The sequence below is a fragment of the Medicago truncatula genome, chromosome 4 (genome assembly GCF_003473485.1).
Source record: "Medicago truncatula cultivar Jemalong A17 chromosome 4, MtrunA17r5.0-ANR, whole genome shotgun sequence".
Taxonomy (NCBI): domain Eukaryota; kingdom Viridiplantae; phylum Streptophyta; class Magnoliopsida; order Fabales; family Fabaceae; genus Medicago; species Medicago truncatula.
Window position 1 is genome coordinate 8,492,035 of NC_053045.1, and position 16,800 is coordinate 8,508,834.

General features: G+C 30.6%; 2 protein-coding genes and 1 non-coding gene across 3 annotated transcripts; all 3 read left to right on the forward strand.

Annotated features, from left to right (window-relative positions):
- Window positions 1–934: 934 nt before the first annotated feature.
- Window positions 935–7,668, forward strand: LOC11423056 (ATP-dependent DNA helicase 2 subunit KU80). Its single transcript, XM_003605024.4, has 12 exons — window positions 935–1,096; window positions 1,240–1,332; window positions 1,979–2,030; window positions 3,740–3,871; window positions 4,349–4,752; window positions 5,107–5,393; window positions 5,747–5,942; window positions 6,067–6,273; window positions 6,416–6,583; window positions 6,665–6,970; window positions 7,232–7,362; window positions 7,469–7,668. The coding sequence occupies exons 1-12, from the start codon at window positions 1,082–1,084 to the stop codon at window positions 7,527–7,529; spliced, it is 2,052 nt and encodes a 683-aa protein (XP_003605072.1). The 5' UTR covers window positions 935–1,081; the 3' UTR covers window positions 7,530–7,668.
- A 1,331-nt stretch (window positions 7,669–8,999) lies between these two features.
- LOC11425550 (F-box protein VBF) lies at window positions 9,000–11,878 on the forward strand. The gene is made up of 3 exons (XM_003605025.4): window positions 9,000–9,323; window positions 10,809–10,927; window positions 11,396–11,878. Exons 1-3 carry the CDS (start codon window positions 9,072–9,074, stop codon window positions 11,748–11,750), a joined length of 726 nt encoding a protein of 241 aa, XP_003605073.1. The 5' UTR covers window positions 9,000–9,071; the 3' UTR covers window positions 11,751–11,878.
- Window positions 11,879–12,468: 590 nt separating this feature from the next.
- TRNAK-CUU (transfer RNA lysine (anticodon CUU)) lies at window positions 12,469–12,541 on the forward strand. Its single transcript has one exon. It is a non-coding gene; the product is annotated as a tRNA-Lys (tRNA).
- The last annotated feature ends 4,259 nt before the right edge of the window (window positions 12,542–16,800 follow it).

Below are 16,800 nucleotides of genomic sequence, written 5' to 3' on the forward strand. Positions count from 1 at the left end.
AAGTTTTGCACTTATGTGCAAAAACTTAAAAATTTATATTATTTCTTGTTAAAAACAAACAATTAATAGTTAAATATTAAAACTAACTATTAATTTTGGAGTTTGGGAAAACTACATGCATATATACATCAAAATAGGCTTCAAAATGGGGAAAAAAATGTATTTTTTAAAGTGACAATAATGGGATAATTTGTGGATTAATTTCAAAGGTAAAGAAATATATGTCTAAGTGTTTGACATTTCTCAATAAGTGTTCCTCTATACATATTTATCACATATTTCATTTGCTGATGATTTGTGTCTTTTTTACATGAATATTACTTAATATGTTATATATGATATGTCGGTCTAATAGTATTGTGGTGTGACCTAGATTGTATACGATGAATGATTGTCCTTGTCTGAAGCACAAACAATAAGTAAGAATGAAGTTTTCTATAAAGTGTGCAAACAAGAACAGATCATATTGAAATATTTGGGGTTGTGTAGTTTAAATGGTTTTGAGCAAATTGTTGAAGGAGTTGGAGGAGTTAAAAGACTAAGATGGTGAAGGAGAAAATATAAATTTAAAATTGATTATTAATTTGTCTATAAACCCCTAAAAATAAAAATTTGTCTATTAGAAATAACCATTATTGTCACTTTAAAAATACACATTTTTCCCTATTTTGATGTATATATGCATGTAGTTTTCCCAAACTCCAAAATTAATAGTTAGCTTTAATATTTAATCGTTAATTGTTTATCTTTAAGAGAAAAAAAAAAAAAATTTAAGTTTGGAGGCATTTTGCACATAAGTGCAAAACTTCAGAGGGATATTTGCAAAACGTCATGTTCACTAACAGAAAAATTTGACGGAGGGGTAAATTAATTAACGTTGTGAAATTTCAAGGGATAATTGAAGTTTTGTTAATTTTAAGGGAGTAATGAAAATTTGTCACAAAAGGCAATACTAGTTGTGAATTTTGTTGGAAACAAATTTGACCAATCTTTGAAGCGGGAAGACGAATAAGCCAACCCATCATCTTCTTCCGCAAGCTTAACCTTCCACGCTCCCTCTCTCCCTCTTCTTATTCCATCCATGGCTCGTAACAAGGTTCGATTTTTCCTTCCTTTTCCATCACCCTCACTCCATTCTTCTGGGTTTAGGGTTTTACTTCTATTTTTTTTTTCTTTTCTATTTTCCCCTTTTTCTAAATTTCTAATTTTTTGAACTTTTAAATGTGAAATAATACACAGGAAGCTTTGCTTTTGCTGCTTGATGTGGGCCCATCCATGCATCCTGTTCTTCCTGAAGTTGAGAAAGTCTGTTCCATGCTTGTTCAGAAAAAGGTTTTTTTTTTTTTTGGTTTAAATTTATTCTTAATCCCTACAAATTTACTATTTTTTTTTATTTTATTTCGTAAATTTTTTGTACGAGTGAATACCCAATTTGGTCTCTCACACCAATTTAGTATCCAACAAAAAAATATTACCAAACTAGTGTATGCTATTTTCAAATTGCGGATAAATTAGTCTTTATGTTATAACGAGTTGAGGACTAATTTGTCCTCTGTATAAAAATGTTAGGGACTAATTTAGGTATTATTTTTTGTAAGGGGCTACATTGAGCTGCGAAAGAAAATTGTGATGAAATTGTATCTTTTAGTTTTTAGTCACTGCAAATACAAAATTTGTTTATATTGAAATTGGTCACTGTTAAATTCATTTGAGTCTTTATTTTAAGGGACTAAAATCAAATATTCTACACGGACAAATACCAATACTAGTAAATTTTGAAGGGACTAAAACAATAAGGATCAAAAGAAAAAATTAGTCTATTTGCAGGGACAAAAAATATTGAAACCTATTATTTTTAAGTTGTTATTATTCTAATCTTCTGTTTGGTTTTATTTACTAAGAGCTTCAATACTAACATGATCTTTTTTTTTTTTTTAATTTTTATTCTTTTTATGTTTGTTTGTATAATAATGTGCAGTTGATTTATAACAAATATGATGAAGTGGGGATTGTATTATTTGGAACAGAAGGTACTTACTCTAATCTTATTTATGATGCAAATCTATGATGGAAAAATGTGGTGATGTTGTTGACTTGGTCTTTATTTGTTATGTTTCATTTTTATTTTAAGTAGAAGAATCTCTGCTATCTTGATTACATTGATGATAGGAGTTGGATAATGTATTAGAATTGATGGTCAGTTACAGGAAGATGTTCAGTATTATCAAATAGTGGCCATGATTGCGGTTGTGGAATTTTTGCCAACCGCTATGGTCAAGTTGTGAAGGGTGGTGGTGCTGTTGTGTTTTATGGCGGAAATGGTGGCTTAAAATAGTGAATTTTGGCCTTCTGCCATGGTTAGCCATTCGGAGCCAATAACACCGAAGATGTTGCAGAACTTCAAGGTCTGCAATTCCCTAGCTCAAATCCGCAATTATACAAATGACAAGATGCCCGTCCTCTGTTAAACCCTATCTTACTTCGATAGTAAATAACTAACTATTGGGTTATCTAACAATACGCTGCTCATGTTTGGTGCAACTAGTGCTTACATCACAGTTGCAGAGGTTTCCTTAGAACAATATTGTCGAGTTTCATATATCAACTACATATATGGCTCTAGTAATGCTTATAAAGGCTTGGGCAGTCCTCATCTTACAAGTCGGTTTTGTGGGGCTGAGTTAGACCCTCAGCTCCAATTTTAATATGATATTAGTGACTATTTAGATTTGTTGTAGGATTGCGATCTCTGCTTTTATTTTATTTTTTTTAAAAGAAGGACCGCGATCTCTGTTGTTACCCCTGCATTTGTCCATCCTTCAGATGTTCAGTCTTGGGGGGTATTGAGAACTTGAGATTATAGTTATTTCACGTGCATTAGTCCGTGTTTTTGATGTCCAATCCTGAGCATGAGAAGGTGTTGAGCGGCCCGATATCAACTAGATATATGGACTATGTAGTGCTTATAGAGGTTATGGGAAAGTCTAGGTTTTTCGAAAATCTTTGATTCTTCCATCTTCATAACTTTTGGCCTATTCCTATTACTGTTCTGCTATACATCAGTACAGAATTGGGAATCAGGGTTAATAGGAATTTGTTTTTCCTACTTAGAATTTTGATCAAGGTTTTCCATTTTTATTTATTGTTTCTACTGTCACGATTAACTTCAGTTTCTCATGGGAAGAATCATGTTCGTTTTGCTAGTTATTTTCTCAAATTCAGTTGTTTTTTATGTTATGAAGGAGTGCTTTGACTTTGTTTGTGATAAAAAAGTATTCCTCAAGAGTAAGGAAAATTTTATTACATGACTGTAAACTTGTAATATTGTATATGGGACTAAATATTACAAGGCCAACAGGACAATAAGTTCAATTTTGTAGAGATAAGAATGTTAAGATAGGTGAGTTCATGTGCAAAACAAGATAGTTAAAAATGAATATATTAAAGAAAATTGAGGTAGCATCTACATTAAAAACTAGAAGCCTTGGTAAGGTAAGTAGATTAGAGGATGATTGTCTAGTAATTAGAGGGAAACCTAGAAAAATTTGTAGTTCATACCACTCAAAAGAATTGATATTTAAATGGTTTATTTTTAGACATGATATATGATATGATATTATGACTCTGATCTATGCAGTTGACTCTACCTATTGGGAAAAGATTCATGTAGTTTTGTTGTTATTTAGGTTTGATCAAAGACATCTCTTACCTTTTTTTTTTTTGTGTTTACTATTTTCAGACACGGATAATGAATTAACTACAGAAGTTGGTGGATATCAGCATGTTGTGGTTTCGAAAAATTCTAAAGTTGTGGATGGAGACATTGTTGAGGCTTTACAACAACTGCCTCGAGGAACTACTGATGGTGATTGTATCCATAAAGTTATACACGCTACATAAAGTATATCTTATTTGCCGAAAATAAATATGCTTTTGTATTTCGACCTACTTTAAAATAGTGATGCTACTAGCTTATGAAAAATAACTAGACCATCTGTCATTAAAAGTTTCTCTTTTGGAAAATTCCTTTTATTAGATTATAAGATTTCATTGATTTGTGTTACTGATTCCTACCGCGTATTCTCACTGCCATTTATCTCTCATTTTAGTTCTGTTTTATTCTTTTATAATAACTGGCTATATATATGTATTTTTTACATAAACAAAAGTATTCTGTTATAAATTTTAATTGCTGCTTCAAGAACAACTTTTTGTATAACTTAATTTTTGTTGATGGTGCAGTCTTGTATGTGATTGGTATAATGAGCTAATATTTTCCTGAAAACCTTTCTTTTTGTCGTAATAGATCTCTTCTACTCCTTTCTGGTTACCTTGACTTCGATGTTAGTTCTTGATGCTGTCATTGTTGCCATGGATATGTTAATAAAAAAGTTTGGAGACACTAACAAAGGAAAGAAACGTCTTTGCCTTATTACAAATGCACAGTGTCCAATAAAAGATCCTTATGAAGGATCAAAAGAAGAGCAAGTTACCACGATTGCTAAACAAATGACAGCTCATGGTATGAAAATGGAAAGTATAATTGTACGAGGAAAACTTAGTCAAGATGCAAACAAGGAGATAATGGATGAGAATGATCGTCTTTTAAATATTTTTTCCAAGGAAACACAGACAAGATTGTTGTATGTTGAGGATCCAATTTCTTTGTTTGGTGCTCTTAAAACTCGAAATATAACTCCAGTGACAGTTTTCAGAGGGGATCTTGAATTGAGCCCAAAACTGAGGATTAAGGTAAGATTTGCAATATGATATGTAGATTTAGTCTCCAGGTCCTTAACGAATATCTTGTTTAAGTGTACCTATCATAGTTGGTTAACTGTCTTTCATTTTGCAAGTTTTTCCATTAATGATTTTCAAATGCTACAAGCTTGAGTTGGTTATAGACAATATGAATCTTTATCTTTATATTGAATAATTTAAGGCACGGTGAACACATGTGAAGGCATCTTTGATGTTGTTTTCCCTTCATCTTAATGTTTAACAGAATATTTTATTTGTATTACCTATCAAATTTTCCTTTTTAAATAAAGCGGTGATTTGTATGAAAAGACATTTTATTTTCATGAAACCTTAAATGATAATCAGGTAATGGTGTACAAGAAAACACAAGAAGAGAAATTTCCAACTCTGAAGAAATTCTCTGATAAGGCTCCTCAAACTGATAAATTCGCAACACATGAAGTCAAAGTAGATTATGAGTACAAGAGTTCCGCAGATCCGGATAAAGTTGTCCCTCCAGATCAAAGAATTAAAGGTTATCGATATGGGCCTCAAATAATTCCTATTTCCTCTGCTGAATGGGATGCTGTAAAGTTCAAACCGGAAAAGGGTGTGAAGCTTTTGGGATTTACTGATTCTTCTAATATATTGAGGTGAGATTGCATATGCTTTAAGGGATTGTATTTGATTTAATTCTATAAAACTTAGGGTGTGTTTGGATGGAGGGAAAGGGAGGGGAGGGCTTACTTTTCTTTTTTTAAATTACGAACATTATAAAATAATATTTTGAAAATTGAATTAACAACATGATAAATGATCATATAATACTTCAAAAACAATTAATTTACTTTAAAAAAAACATTTTACATTCTTCGTAATTTAAAAAATAAAATTGAACCCTCCCCTCCTTTCCCCTCATAAACCCTCAATCCAAACACACCCTTAAAGAAGACTTCCGGACTCATTATTTCACTTTTCTTTTTGTTTTAAAATGTGCACACTAAAGACACCAATACATGAAAGATGTCTATGTGTTCATAGCTGAACCGGGGAATACAAAGGCTGTACTGGCAGTTTCTGCACTATCAAGGGCTATGAAGGAAATGAATAAGGTTGCAATTTTACGGTGCGTCTGGAGACAGGGACAAGCGAATGTTGTTATTGGGGTCTTGACACCCAATGTATCTGATAGAGAAAATCTTGTAGGTTTTTTTTTTTGGTCTCAGTTTGTGTTATTTTTTGGTTTACTTTCTCTGGTTTCTATTCCGTGACTTCCTTTTTTATTTAATAATTAAAATTTCTTGCTTTTATGATTATCCTGTGCAGCCTGATTCATTTTACTTCAATATTCTTCCTTTTGCCGAGGATGTGCGTGAGTTTCAGTTTCCTTCTTTCAGTAGTTTCCCAGCATCGTGCCAGCCAAATGAACAACAACTAGAATCAGCAGCTAACTTCATAAAAATGCTTGATCTTGCACCAGATGGGAAACAGGAAGTTTTGCTTCCTGACTTTACCCCAAATCCAGTACTGGCGGTACATATTTGATCCACCTATCAGTTTCTATTTTACTTCCTTCTTTTTTATATTTCCCCATTTCATTTTCTTTTTGATTTTTTTTTCTCTTACAAGGGTTTGAAATTTGGCTTCTGACATCAGATTTTTTGTGTCTTTTCAGCGCTTTTATCATTATCTTGATCTGAAATCAAAGCATCCAGATGCTTCAGTGCCACCTCTCGATTATACACTCAGGAAAATTACAGAACCTGAGACTGACTTGGTTTTGCAGAACCAATCTGTCATTGACTCATATCGTAGATCTTTTGAGATGCAGGGAAATCCCTTGGTAAGAATGAGTACTTAGTTCTTAGTCGAGTAGACGGTACTAATTTCAGATAAGTTTTATATTTGAAATATCTCACTGCAGAAAAAGCCAAGGCGTTTTTTGCGAGGAAAGACAAGTGATGAAGAGGGTAAAGAAAACATCACAGCCCCGCCTGCCAATCTCATCGAATATACGTCTATTAAAGTTGAGAAAATCGGGGATCTGACTCCTGTCCAAGATTTTGAAGCCATGATTTCACGCCGAGACAGTCCAGATTGGGTTGTAAAAGCAATCAAGGATATGAAAGATAAAATATTTGATATGGTGGAGGACTCCCATGAAGGTGATAACTATCCCAAAGCACTGGACTGTTTAGTTGCGCTTCGCAAAGGTTGCATACTTGAGCAGGTAATCCATTTCCTCTTGAATGCAAAATTACAAATAGCGCGCTATAGCATAGCAGAATTTGAACCGATCACTAGCACTATAGCAATGTAGCATAGTGGACGTTGAAAAACCACTATTTTCTACAGTCCGCAATTAACAACACTGCATCTAATTTATTTGTTATCTTATCCGTCTATGAATTTGTTTGTTCAATCCTCCTATGCTTCTTTTTGCATGAGATTCATGGTAACTTGTTGATTTCACAAAAATATTTATGTGAAGGAACCAAAACAATTCAACGATTTCCTTAAACATCTTTGCAATTTCTGCCAAGAGAAAAACCTTCAAAGTTTCTGCGAACATCTTGCTGCTAAGGGACTCACATTGATCCCCAAAACAGAAGCTATAGACAGGTAATTTTTGCATGATCTCTTTCTCTAATGGTTTAATTTATTTTAAAGTTTTTTTTTTTTCTTTCACTTTACCGTATCATAATTGTTTTTTGTTTTCACAATACAGTGATGTCAGTGATGAAGAAGCCAGAAGTTTCTTGGTAAAGTCTGAATCCAAATGTGATTAATTCATATATTTGTGCTGAAGCATCCAAAGGCTTCAATTTTATACTTTTGGCAGAATACATGAATATACTGTAACTATTATTCGAAATACCTTAGATTCGGATATTTGATTATTAAAAATTTAAAATTGCTGATCTTGAATTCCACTGTTACATATGCTTGATACTAGAAATTCACTCTAGTTTTGGATAGAGAAATATATAGTGGCAATATACACTATACTCTTGCATTATGCTCATAAGCATCGATCAATCATCCGATGCATTATGCTTATAAATAGTGAGTATTTGCAAGGTGGTAGTAGCTAATATACCGCCACATGATAATTTAGGTGGTTAATTTGGTGCATTCACGCATTCGGCTAGAGGAGCGGCAGGTGAATTTGATTGAAAAAATAGGGAACGAGCGGGATCCAATTCTTTTTCGTTGTTACCATTTGAGGTTAAGGTGGTGGGTTGAAACGTTCACTGTCAAATGGTGAAGGAACCGACAAAAAATGGAATAAAAAATATTTTCTAAACCCAATTCTCAAAAGGTTGAATTGAGAAGCAATATATTGGGTTTATTGGCTAAACTTTTCATTCAGTTCTTTGTTGTTCTTACATCATCCATTTGAGTTGATTTAAAAACAAAGACAAAAAAATCTTGATAGAAAATATTTGAAATATCATAGTTTGAATACAAAAATTTAGAGGAACTAAAAATGAAATATGTTATATTTATATGGCTTAAAAACTTATTTAAGCCTATTTGTTTTTAAATGTAATATTTTAAGAGTTTAATTTATCTTTTTAAAAGTTTAATCTATAATTCGTTGAAATATAGGGTAATTTTGATGCATGATTAGTGTTATTTTTTAAGCAAATGTTTAATGAATTTTAGCTGTGGTTGAATTGATAGGGAATACCCGAGTTTGAACCATGACTATAATAAAGTATTGTGTTGAATGAGAACAAAAGTGATATGGTAGCATTATTTTATGAGAATAGAAGAAACAGAGTGAATCAACAAGATGTGTCAGTGAGTTGACAATACGATCCTTAACAATATAAAAATATAGGTTTAACTCTTGAAATTGATTATTTGTAGCAACTAAAAACATATTTAACCATTTTATATACCGTTAGATTTATCATATAATGGTGACGACTAAAAATATATTTAACTCTATATTTAAGAGCCATTTGATGGAATGTATGGACAAAAAGAACATGTACCCTTTAGACAAGAGAGATGATACTCTATCTTTTCTCAATATTTTTTTTTTATCAATGACTATTATTCTCGTCGATATTATGAAAAATGACAATCAGATTTTGGATGTGCACATGATTTGCCTCCATGTTGACATCCTCATGCATATTAAAAACAATATGTCGTCATATATACTAACATATGTATGGACCCACGCCACACAAAGCATTCATTTATTGTATATATAAGGGCATAAGAGTTGCCAATATAGAAATCAAAGCACCTTGAAATTTTTTCATATCTTCTATTCAAAGTTTTCAACATTAGTGAAAATAAATAATTACTATAGTATGGAACTTTTGCCTGAAGATTGCGTTGCACACATTTTATCATTTACATCACCTATTGATGTGTGTAGGGTTTCTCTAATCTCTTCAATTGTGAAATCCATGGCAGATTCAGATAATGTGTGGGAGAAATTCTTGCCACATAATTATCAAGGAATTGTTTCTAGGTTGGTGGATCCCCCATTGTCGTGTTCGTCAAAGAAAGAATTACTTGCCAGGTTATGTAAACCGCAACTTATTGACGACGGTAATAAGGTAATTCTATTCATTTGACAATACTTTTGATTTAAGTGAAAAATATTAATATATGCTTTTCATATATGTTATAGTGCTATGTTATGTTGGTGTTTTGTACTAAAAAAAAACAAGTGCATTTAAGAATATTCCTTATTCATTAAAAAAATATTTTTGACAAATTATCTTATAACTTGTCTTACATATATAAGTCAAGTCTATAACGAATAAGGGACATATCTGCTGCCATGCACAGTGTTTTTCTACTATTGAATAAATAATTTTCACTATAAAAATAAAAGAAATATAATGAGATTTAATTATTTAATGGTGAAAAATAAGTTAGTTTGTACACAGTGTTTTTCTACTAATAAGAAAAACATATAGGATTTAGTTGAGAGACATGAATACTACTAATAAGAAAAAAAGTTGGTATTTGAACAGTGTAATAACTGTTGGAAACAGCATAAAAATATTATTAAATAGACAACAATATAAAAATGTAGAGTTAAACAACTTTTAAATTATCAAATCGAATTTTTTAAGAAAATTTTAGCAAGAACAAAATCTTATTATAATTTATATGTCCCTTGGGCAACTTTTCCATACATTCTAAAATCTAAGTAGATGTCTAATGTATTTTCCCTCAAAAAATAATCCAATGTATTAGCTCAAAAAAATATGTACATATAATAATTTTCCTTTTATAAAATATTTTATTTTTTATTTTACGTCTTCCAAAACACTTATAATATTAATAGTGAATATATTAAGAAATAAATGTGTACATATAATAGTTTGAAATTGGGTTTATATTTTAAAACAGTTTCTTTTTCTTCAAAAGGGTTTATAATTAAAGAATTTTTTCTTGAAAAATAACTAAGAACATTTTTTCTAATAATATATATACAGACACACATAGCTATGCGCGCGTCAAGATAACGCTTTAAACTTTAAGAGCTATAATAAGGGTGTCTACGATAGCTCTTTATACCTATAATCGATATTTATGATATCGCTTTGTACCTATAACCGCTATTACACATTGGTTTATCATTTTTTTTTTGTATATAAACGCTATTATAGAATATCCATATTTAATATCTGTCACATTTAAGTAAATAATCCAATAGAGAATGGAGGAAGCAAACATTTGCAATATAAATGCAATCATTGTTAACTTAAGGTTGCTTGTATGTGCTCAGGCGGGGGAGCAAATATGAATTTAATAAATTCATATTAGTTGGAATTTACTAATATAAATTTAAATCCATATTTGCTCCGCTGCCTGTGGATATACAAATCACCAGTTAAGAATATGCGTTTATATCTTCTTTTACTAATTAATTATCTATTGTGAGGACACAAGTCATAATATGTGATTAATTAGAATAGATAAAATATGTGTCTAATTGGGTGATTTTAATTGATTGATAATGTAAAGTTGTTTTACATTGTCAGTCTATTCTAATTAATCTATTTAACTATACCTTGTCAATGAAACAGATGTTTTCAATTGAGAAAACAACAGGCAAAATATGTTATTCGTTGAGTGCAAGACAACTTTCAATTACATTTGGAAACAACCCTCTACATTGGTCTTGGAGACAAGTTCAAGGCTCACGGTTTGTGCTTCATCCTAATTCTCTAATTAAAAAGTGTAATATATATGTTTTAGGGTATGGGACAATAACATCCATTGACACACAAAAATAATCAAATTTGTTTTTTTTTTACAAGAAAAATAATCATATTTGTTCTCTGCTTACCTTTAAAAATATAATTAGTTGATCAATTTTATTTTATTTTTATAATTAAATATGGTTTTAGTCTCTATAATTACTTTAAATTTTATTGTTAGTTGATGTAGGACTGCATATACTTTCTAGTTCCTACTAATTACAAAAATGACTTTGTAGTTCCTCTTAATTTTATCATGTATTGATATTGAAACTAAAAATAAAAATAAAAATTTTATAAAAAAAAATACATATTTAACCATTTTATTATATAGAGAAAATGGGTCCAATTTGTGATTGAAAAAGTGAACATATTCAACAAGTTTCTACCCCTATTTGGGGCTTTGTGTGTAGGTTTGCAGAAGTTGCTGAACTTAGAACCATTTGCTATCTAGAAACTATAGGGAGCATAAACAATGAAATGTTGTCACCAAAAACAATGTATGGAGCATATCTAAAAGTGAAAAATGTGGAATGTGCTTATGGGTTAGATTTGTTACCATGTATACGTTCAAACTGTAAAAGAAATGGGATTTGCAATTGTGAGCATAAAGATGAATGGTTGGAGATTGAGTTAGGGAGTTTCTACACTGAAAAAGTTCAAGTTCAAGAGGTGAGAATGTGTCTCAAGGAAGTCAATGGTGTGGACTTTAAAGGTAGATTAATTGTTGATGGAATTGAACTAAGACCCAAAACTTATAGGTTGTAACATTTTTATATGATATTTTGGATGGAAAAATGTTAGATAATAGTATTTATGTTAGTTTTTATGGTCAGAATTATGAACCTCCAATTTCTTGTTCGATTTATTATTGTTAATTTCTCATGCTTTAAAAACTCATTTGGTGTCCTTTTATCAACCAAACAACCTACATAAGACAATATCCTTCCATGATATTTATAGTTTTTATTGAGCGATATGCATACATTTGTCTCTTTTTAAAAGCTTTTTAAGAAAAGTTGATGTTTTTAGTTTTTCAAAATAGGATTTAATATACTAACATTTGTCATTTAAAATAAATCTATCTCTACTTTTCAATAAACACGATTAAAAATACTAATAACAATTAACATACTAACATTTGTCACACAAAATAAATCTATTTCTACTTTTCAACACACTATTGAAACTAAACATGACCATAATTGAACATAAGAAGTTCATTCCCGATTATTTTACCATGTAAATTATTTGTTGCCGCTATATATGTTGAGAGATAAATATCATTATATAAAAAAGCCCTTATTTAAATATCCAAAATGTACTGTTTATATGTTTTTTTTTTTTTGAGCAATACTGTTTATATGATAAAAATATAAACTTATGTTTTTCAAAATTTCACAACTTAAATAAGTGTGGAATTTGGATCACACTAAATGTATTGTAGAAGATGGTATAATTAAAATGAATGAAATTATATCAATAAGCCCGTCTAGCTCAGTTGGTAGAGCGCAAGGCTCTTAACCTTGTGGTCGTGGGTTCGAGCCCCACGGTGGGCGCTTTTGAAAAATAAATAATTTTCCCTTTTTGTCTTTTTCGGTGCAAACACATTTTGTTGGGACCTGGACCGATTCGATAGTTATTTTTTTTTAACATATTGTTTTATTCACCAATTAAATAACACCATTCATTATTTTATTTGTATAGCATTTATCAATAATTACTGTAGAATAATATATCATGAACAACAAGCATCTTGAGATATATTGCTAAACAAAATTTAGCTTTTCGTGGAACAAATGACAAGATTAACGTACAGTAATGGGAACACTTTTGTATCTTGTTGCGAGAAATAATTACACTATCAGTGGTATTTTCCAGTGCATTAGATAAAATAATAATATACGAGTTTAATTTATATACAATGTCAGTGTTATGACAAATCATGTGTTTTTAATTCATTAATTGACAATGTATATAAATTAACCTCATAATTAGGCATGTCAACAAAACTCATATTGTGGTTATCCGCCTGAACCAAACCCAATTTGACGGGTTTTCCTGGTTTTGATTGGGTTTGGGTATAAGTTTGGATTTTCTCCGATTTCAAAACATGGGTATGGGACGGATAACATGTATGTACTCATCCCGAACCCATACCCAAACCCGTCCCGAATGCAGAAAAGTATTTTATGTTGATAAGTCATGTTATTTTGTTTGATAATTGTCGTGTTATAAAAAACTACCGTTGATATTTAAATGAGCAACTAAATCAATTGGTCTAACAAATGTTAAAGTGAAAATATTGATGGATAATGCATTACAACATTTATCTATGGGTTGTAAAAAAACTTCTATTTTTTATTAAAAAATATATATTCAATGCGAGGACGAGGATGGGGCGGGGATACCCGAACCCGTCGGGGACGGGGATTGCGTTCAATTTATAATCCCCCTTGGATTATAAAAGTCTGCTTATTCCACTTTCACCAAAATGTTCAAATATAAACTTCTTGCAGTCAGGGACGGATCCAGAAATTTTAATATGTGGGGTCAAATAATGTTTATCATAATATTTATATTTTTTTTGAATAAAATTTATCATAATATTTATATAAAAAATATTTAAATTCAAAACCAATAATATGATAGGTTAAATATATTTTTAGTTCTTGCAAAATCACGAGCTTTCAAATCTAATTCTATTCAATTTTAAATGATAATTTCTTGGTAGAGAATATTTAAGGTGAGGGAATATATTGTCCTAGTCGAAGGCGGTGAAATTTTAATGATAATTTCAGTCCTCAATAATATTATAGTTTGTACAATAATTCATATTTTGAAAACTTTTTATAAAAACATCGATTTTTAGTCCTCAAAATAGTCCCTATAATATGCAAAAATAGAGACTCAAACTTAATAAAAAAAATTGAGAGACTAAACTTAAAAAAATTCATAATTTTATAGAAACTAAAAACATAACCTTAAGGGTATGTTTGGTTGACGAAAGAAAGTGAAAGGAAAGAAAGTTTAAGGAAAGAAAGTGAAAGGAGAGAAAGATAGTGGAAAGTGAGATGATTTGTTTAGTTGTTTGGTATAAGTGAAAGTGAAAAGAAAGTGAAAAAGAAAGAAAGAGTTATAGTTATGAAAAGACAGAAATATCCTTGAACATAATAAAATATATTACAAGAATAAAATAATAAGAATAATAGTGACCTAAATTAAATAAATACTCAAATATAAAATAGTTGAAGACATATTATCTAATTTAGTAGTTAACTTCTTTAAATTTAAAAATTATAAAGTATTACTTGTTTTTTATTTATACTTTATAATTATAATAAAATAAAAAGGTAGTAGGTTTTATGGTCTTTTTCAATCAAAAAGCAAGAATCTGTACCCTTTCCATGGCATGATGCGCGGAAACATATTTGGAATGGTGGGTCCCACACAAACAATCCATCCTCATGTCTTTCTTAGGTTGTTCCAAAAGGTAGAAGGATGTTGAAATCCATGCCTTCTTTCCTCTTTCAATCTTTCCTTAATATTTCTACCACAACCAAACATACCCTAAGTGATAACATCTTCATCATTAAACAAAAAATTGGAGATAACAAAAAATATACCATTTTAAATCAAAAAATTGAACACCTTAATATGAAAGGATGATAATTACTCTCTCTATTGTTCGATTTTCTTCCCTCATGGATTGACAGTCAACTTTCATCTTTTACTTGCCTCTTTCATTTGTTTTTTGGAGCATTTTCATTTTATTTTAAAAGCTAAAACATATACCTCAATTTTTGTTGTAATGCAAGACGAGTGGGATAGTAGTACAATAATTGTCTCTTAACATTTTTTCTATATCTTCAAATAATTATCACTTTAAAATATCAATGTAACACTTATTATATTTTCCCTATTATACTTTTATTTATTTAATTTCATTAAACTTAACTACTCTACTAACAATAATTAATAATAATATTTTAGTAGATGATACTAATTTTATCATTAAAATCAACACTATTATTTATTCTTTTAAAATTTATGCATAAATTTTAAACGTTTTGAGACGGAGAGAGGAATTTGTTAACAAATATTATATTCTTAATTTACATGTATGCAATATTTAAATTCATCTTTTCCTGAAGAAAAAAAAAAATCATGCTATTTCGTTTGTGTTTTATGTATTAGGTGGTTTTCCTTCAAAACAACTGTATTAAGTGTAATGTGGGGTCAACACAAAATTTCAAGTGGGGTCATCAGATGAAAATACCACATTTTGTGTTATACAAAAAACAATGGAGTGGGGTCAGCTGACCCCAATTAGCTTGCTGTGCATCCGTTCCTTGCAGTAAAGGAGGTGGGGTTTAGCATGGGAACGGGGAGTTGTTTCCTATCATAGAAAAGTTTTTTTGGACTATTAGATCATGTAAGGAACATAATATTATCATAGTCTCTCATACTATATTATTTTTACACTATTCCATCACCCTTGTCTCTCTTCCATGTCCTCACTCACCCGCCAGCAACATGAACTTCACCATCAGCACCGCCCTCCCAAACCTCACAACTTATCCCCCTTATTACATCCATAAATCTATTATTCAACTGATTAAGAACCTTTATAAATCTTACAATAAAACACTAAAAGCTAACATTTTGTTCAAAAAAATTTCGATTTAAAGTTGTTCATTAGATCCTGTTGCAACAAAAATAGCAAATTCCAATGTCAAAAACAACAATTACAAATTACAATCTCAAACTAAACTAAAGAGGAATACTCAATAACACATCGGTGGTATGTAATTTGTAAATAAAAAACAGTCTTTGATTATATTTAGGAGTAAACAATTTTTATTGAGTATTTTTGTTTTATTTCTTTATTGAGCTAACAAAAATCAAAGGCTGTCTTGATTCCAAATCAAAAACAGTTCTATAATAAACAAATCTGGTATCGGTGGTATGTAAAAGTTATATATAATTAAATGATATAATTATAGTTCTTGTTAGTTTTTGTTTCAGAGGGTTATAATTAAATGATAGAATGATGAATCATGAATTACAAAACGATGTATATTTTGTCTCCGACGAGAATCCGGTGGGATTGTGTTAGTTAGTTGCACATGGTTGAAGAAAAAAAGAAGAACAGGATGGTGGTGGAAGATGTTGTAAAATATAGTGTTGAGAGACTATGATAATATTATGTTCCTTACTTAATCTAATGGTCCAAAAAAACTTTCCTATGGTGAGAAAGGATTTCCCTTTCCCATGTTAAATGCCACCTTGAAAGGATCTACACATTGAAGTAAATTTTGATTGCTCAAGATCAAATTTTAAATTCAAGAAATCAAATTTTAAATCTACGTGTAGTTTGTCCTCTACAGTGTACGTTTTGTAGCGAAAATGAGGACAGTACGCACGCGCTATTCACCTGTCCCAAAAGCGCGCAATGTTGGCAGCAGATGGGGCTATGGTACAAAGTTTCACATGTTTCAAATGTCGGCAACATATCCAGTATCATTTTCGAAATTCTGCTGCATCTGCAACCTACCAACATTCAATTTTTACTTTTTTAGCACTTTAATGTGGAGCATATGGAAAAACAAAAATAACAAAGTGTGGAATGTTTCTTCAGACACGTGTCAAGTTATTTGTGACAGAGCCACGACATTGCTACAGAGTTGGAGGAACGCTCAAGAAGTTAAGCAACAAGGATGTATGCGCATCAATCCTAGTCATGTCGCAACTTGTACAAAACCATCTCCGGGCAGGTACAAATGTAATGTTGACGCTTCCTTTTCTGAAACTCTAG